The sequence below is a fragment of the Crocuta crocuta genome, unplaced genomic scaffold (genome assembly GCF_008692635.1).
Source record: "Crocuta crocuta isolate KB4526 unplaced genomic scaffold, BGI_CrCroc_1.0 scaffold131, whole genome shotgun sequence".
NCBI lineage: Eukaryota > Metazoa > Chordata > Mammalia > Carnivora > Hyaenidae > Crocuta > Crocuta crocuta.
The window spans coordinates 12,250,575-12,256,450 of record NW_027528977.1 but is presented as its reverse complement, the minus strand read 5'-3'; the positions used below and the strand labels follow the sequence as shown (position 1 = coordinate 12,256,450).

Sequence of the window (5,876 nt, the reverse complement as noted above, 5' to 3'; positions counted from 1 at the left end):
GGTGGGGGAGCGAGTTCCAGGCGCCAGGCCTCACTGGGCGAGGCGCAGACGGAAGGGGCGTCTCTCATGGTAAGTTTTCGACCTTCCTGGGAGGGGACCTGCGCCGGGGGGCGTGGCCTCATCTCAATCCCAACAGCTGATTGGTATTTCGACAGGTGGGCGGGGTGCCCCCGGCACCCCACCCCTCCCTCTTCGAACCGGAAGTGTCTCTCGGTCTTTCCAGCTGGTTGTCATTTCACTCGGCTCGGTCCTGAGGAGAAGGACTCAGCCGCGGCTGCGGGACCCGGACACCGGGAGGCGGTGGCGGCGGCGGCGGCGGCGGCGGCATCGACGACAGTAGAGGAGGAAGANCAGGCGGAGTCCGCAACAACGACAGCGGGGACTGCGGGACCGGGCAAAGCGACGGCGGCGGCGGCGGCGACGACGGCCCAGCAACCGTGAGGAGAAACAAAAGCCTTCTAAATTATAGATTTTTTTAAAAATCCGAGGGTAAAAAGAGAGAGAGCACAAAGGGGGGGAGGCCCTTCTCTTTTAGAATAACTGCACTAGTGGGTTTTCCCTTTTTTTTCCCTCTTTTTTTACCCCTCCCCCCCTCCTGCGGAGAATCGAACTGAGAACTGAACAAAACTCCCCTGGGTCCCATGAGGGAAAAAAACCCCGGAGCCGCAGAGAGGGGAAGAGGCCGCAACCGCAGGACCTTCCAGGTCGCCCCGTTGGTCCCCGCGCCCCCGGGCCGCCAGCTCACTCTCGTCGAGTCTCGCTAATCCTTGCTGATCGCGATCCCCCCAAGAGGGAGAAACGGGTGTTTCCAACCCATTTCATGGGGGAGAGGAGGCCGCGNAAATAACCTAATATAATCTATATATATAAATATATAATATATAATGTTCTTAAATTATTCCTGATTTTTTTTTAACCAAGCTGCCAAGGAAGGAACCCCTTCTCCTCTTAGCCCTATTCTAATTTTTATGTGAGCAAGTCCAAACTGCTGAGGAAGACCCTATGTGATTGTTAAATTATATATATATATATGCATATATATATTTTTACTCCGCGCAAGGCTTATTCTTCTACACCCATAGATGCTTGAGAAGCTGTGTTTTTGTCATTTCATGGACATTTTCCTTTGGAAAAAGAAAGCGCCTATTTTACTAACCAAAGACTTGATTTTTGCCCTCTTCGTTGTTCTTCTTCCCTCCTAGACATAATAAGCCCGGTTGGATTCATGTCGATGTTTTAAGAGACTTTTTTTTTTTTTTAGTTTTTAGTTTTTGTCCTCTTTCAGAGCCCAGAATTCCAAATCAGAACTATTTCAAGCGATAAAGCTGCGACCTTTGAGCTATATAGCTATCTATGAAATAAGACATTTCGAACAGGCCACTTAGATTTGGGGTGGAGGACACAGAGACGAGAGACACCAGGTTGGTCCTTTTTTTTCCTTTTTTTTTTTAATCGTAAGATTCTGACCCCAAGAATAATAAATGGGGGATTACGGGTTTGGAGTGCTAGTGCAAAGCAATACTGGGAACAAATCTGCTTTTCCGGTCCGGTTCCACCCGCATCTGCAGCCGCCGCACCACCACCAGAATGCCACCCCCAGCCCTGCTGCTTTTATAAATAATAACACGGCTGCCAACGGCAGCAGTGCCGGGTCAGCATGGCTCTTTCCCGCCCCGGCCACCCATAACATCCAGGATGAGATCCTGGGGTCAGAGAAAGCAAAAAGTCAGCAACAGGAACAGCAGGACCCTTTGGAAAAGCAGCAGCTCTCCCCCAGCCCCGGCCAGGAGGCTGGCATCCTGCCCGAAACCGAGAAGACAAAATCCGAAGAGAGTCCAGGGGACACTTCTTCAGAAAACAGCAACGGGAAGGAGAAAATAAGAATCGAGTCGCCAGTGTTGACAGGGTTTGATTACCAAGAAGCCACGGGGCTCGGTGCTTCCAGCCAGCCCTTGACGTCCAGTGCATCGTCTCTTACTGGTTTCAGCAACTGGTCAGCAGCGATAGCACCTTCCTCCTCCACAATCATCAACGAGGACGCGAGCTTCTTTCACCAGGGAGGGGTCCCGGCCGCCTCGGCCAACAACGGTGCTCTGTTGTTCCAAAATTTCCCCCACCACGTCAGCCCCGGCTTTGGAGGCAGCTTCTCCCCGCAGATCGGGCCTCTGTCACAGCACCACCCTCACCACCCTCACTTTCAGCATCATCACAGCCAGCATCAGCAGCAGAGGAGGTCCCCGGCCAGTCCCCACCCCCCGCCTTTCACACATAGAAACGCTGCTTTTAACCAGCTGCCTCATTTGGCCAATAATCTTAACAAACCCCCCTCTCCATGGAGCAGCTACCAGAGCCCCTCTCCCACACCATCTTCCTCGTGGAGCCCCGGAGGTGGTGGATACGGGGGCTGGGGAGGCTCCCAAGGCCGAGACCACCGCAGAGGGCTGAACGGAGGGATAACGCCCCTGAACTCCATCTCGCCTTTGAAGAAGAATTTTGCAAGCAATCATATTCAGCTGCAGAAGTACGCTCGCCCCAGCTCTGCCTTTGCTCCTAAATCCTGGATGGAAGATAGCTTGAACAGGGCTGACAACATTTTTCCTTTTCCGGTAAGATTATGTTCCATTAATAGATTAAGATGAATAAGGAAATTGCACAGTGTAATATCTGTTTAACTAAGAGAGTTGGAATTGTTCATGTGCATATCAGAGCTCTTCTGAGAAAACGAGTTAATTACCAGACGTTGTTTTGGCAAGGACAGGAGTATAATTTGGAACAAAATATCCCACGGTTTCTTGGGAAATTTTCTAATTGTAATCTTCCCCATGGATAATAGTATGAATTGGCAGAATATGAATGCCAGATAGCTGATGATGTCATAATTATTAACTGTAACACCTTTCCAGCCGGACAAGATCATCACGGTCGGTTTTTCCCTACTTTTTTAGGTGGGAATAAATAATGTATGGATACAAGTATATTTCATTGTGGAAACTGATGATTGTTTTCTGCCCAGATGAAGTAACTATATGACGAAAAAATTCATTTTTTCCCCTTTCACTGTAGGGTAGTGATTCAGGGAAAACCAACTATTGAATTGCAGTTTTGTCCCTGGTTACATTTTCAACCTGGAACCTCTCTGAACCTTGCAGTGTGAACAGTCTGAATTCATCAATTCAGCAATTCCTCCTAAACCTTTTTGCCAATTCCGGCCTGCCCTGCTCAATAAGGACTGGTACAGAAATGATCTAAATGTTTTCTTCATCCCCATTTATTTTAAAATACCATGAAACTGTTGATCTTGGGGCGGTTCTTTTATGCTGCCTTTCAGCCATTTGTTTATTTTCCAGCGTTAACACTAGGGGTGTAGATAAACCATTCCTAAAAATAGATCCAGGCAAAGATCACTTGTCTTCTTGTCACCAGTGTATCCTTACTTTGTACGAGTCACATTGTTTGATGTTTTTGAATTAACGAGCAGCCAGTCCAGTTGACAGATAGGACATAGAGGGAATTTCATAGTTAATCGAGCCTCAGATGCCCCAACAAGTTCATACGCTTTGGGGATATGATTGTTTATATGTGTTTAGGAAATTTATATGGGCTAATAATCCAATAACATTGAATCAGTCCTCTCAGTGACCCCCACAAGGTAAGTTCTATTGTTGTCCCCATTTTGCAGATGAAAAACTTAACTATCAGAAAGATATAACTTGCCCCAAAGCACACAGCTGATGAGAGTACAAATTCTAGGTTAAACAAGCAAGGATTAAAATACATGTCTGTATACCTGTGTATGTACATATATGTGTGTATGTACATTGTGTGCGTGTGTGCGTGTGTACACACACACACGTACACACCACAGAGAGTTATTTTAGAGATGCTTCTGCAAGGGCTAAAATAGATTACAAAATAGTTGCAATGTCCCCAAATATGATGTCAGCACAAGCAGAATTATCTGTTTTGATTAATAATTTGCTTGGTGGGAGGGGAAGTTTGCTAGGAGAATCCTGTCATTCCAAGGAATTAAATGTCCCTTCCATGAAGGATTCAGGTGTTAACAGGATGTATCTTAAAATATTCGATTAAGATTACTTTAGAGTTTTAAACATATTTTTTTTGCCTAAGTATCAAAAAACTGTTGACTTTTGCTTTTCTAAAGGGTTTTTCACTCAAACTGAAGAGCAGTTATCTTGCGTTAGTGGTTAGGTAAAAAACGGCTCTTTTGGATGCTGGCAATTTCATGAAGTCTGTTTTTAAAAAGTTGCTTTTCATATTCTTTTAAACATAATTTAAAGAAAATTTAGTGCAAAGGTGACTTTAATGAATTATACATATGTTGCTAACTTTTAAATCTAAGCCGGCATTCTATACATTTCCACTAGATTAAGATTGGCTCAGAATGGATACACTTTATTTTGTGGCTATACACTGACGGAATGAAAGTATGTGACCTCATGCTTTATTTTCCATTCTCAGTTTACTGACTTTTGATACAGATTTGCTTTGGGAAAAATAAAAAATTCAGAAAATGAATAAGCTATATATATGCACATTATTATTAGTAGTAGTACTTTGGGGGGCTAATGGAATGTGTTTAACATATGTAATCTTTTGGTTCAGTTGGAGGTTTAGCTGGTTTATGAAATAATAATAAAATAGAATAAGATTGATAATAAAAAATACTGTTAGAAACTTAAAATTGTTGCCTGTTGTGCTGAGGATGGACAAAGGGTGAGTCAATATACCTGGCTCAAATATGGTAGGATTAGAAAGTAAATTGTTGATTTCTGCTCACTGTCCTCACCATTTTTAGGAAAGGGAGTAGGGGTCGGGGAGCCAAGAGCAAGTGTGGTGGTGATTTGAAAGACACAATAGAAATATGTGATTTGAAAAAATCCTAATTGGGTTTGAAGAAAATCACAAGAAGTTAGTAAACTGGCTACTGTAGTGCTTATTAAATGAGTGTGTGTGTGTGTGTGTGTGTGTGTGTGTGTGTGTTTTAACAATTACTCTTTTGAATTGGTTTTTGGCAAAAAAGAAAAAATGCCATTTTGGGTTGGTATGGATTACTTGGTTAAATTTGATATGAAAAACTCAAAGGAACATTTATTTGACTGGGAGCCTGGAGACCTAGATTATGGTCTTGGCCCTATCAATATCATTGCATTTGGGGACCTTGGTTTCTCGAGAAAATATGGGGGATGATGGAGGTGGTGCCTAAGTTCCCTATGATCCTGAAGTGAGCAACTGTGAAATTGAAATTGCTGCAGCCACAACCACAGTCTTTCCTAACCGCAGCCGTCTTACTTAAATTTATTACCCTAAGCACTATTAATTTTAGGAAAGAAATTTTACAGATATTTATAATTCCGTTTCAATGGCTATCATCAAGAATTCCCCAGGGGTTGTAGAGAGATCTGGAAATGCACCACAGAAATTACAGGGTCCAGCTGACATGGCTGCGTTATAATGTTCCTATTCAATCAGAGGCCAGCATGGCATTGTGACATTGAAGGGAAAGACTTTACCTGATAGGTAACTAATACCAGGCAATGTTTATTTTGAAATAAATCAGAATGTTTTTCACATTTGTTTCATGCAGGTTTGGGTACGTACAGTGAATTAAAATTAAGGATAACATCTTCAGTTAGTTTTTTGTCCAGTCTTAACATTCTCTTTGATCCATGTTTGTGGAGCAAGAACTGAGATTTCAAATATGTGAATAATCCCCTAAATAACTTGTATGGCAAAGCATTATATTTTGGGAGTTTTTTTGTATTATAAAAAATAAGATCTTTTTCTAGTTTTTTGTTTTTGCTTAGTTTAAAGCTTTAATTATATGAACTCAAATGACCTGCTTCAAATCCTGTTTT

The 5,876-nt window shown here is 43.2% G+C and overlaps 1 protein-coding gene across 3 annotated transcripts in view; it reads left to right on the top strand.

The window, feature by feature from the left end:
* The first annotated feature begins 849 nt into the window (after positions 1-849).
* CPEB4 (cytoplasmic polyadenylation element binding protein 4) overlaps positions 850-5,876 on the top strand; it is a 64,412-nt gene continuing 59,385 nt past the window's right edge. For all 3 annotated transcript variants that reach the window (XM_077757287.1, XM_077757285.1, XM_077757284.1), the window contains exon 1: positions 850-2,606. In XM_077757287.1, the coding sequence (XP_077613413.1) occupies positions 1,482-2,606 (1,125 nt within the window). In that variant the 5' untranslated portion in view covers positions 850-1,481. The remainder of the gene's footprint in view (positions 2,607-5,876) is intronic.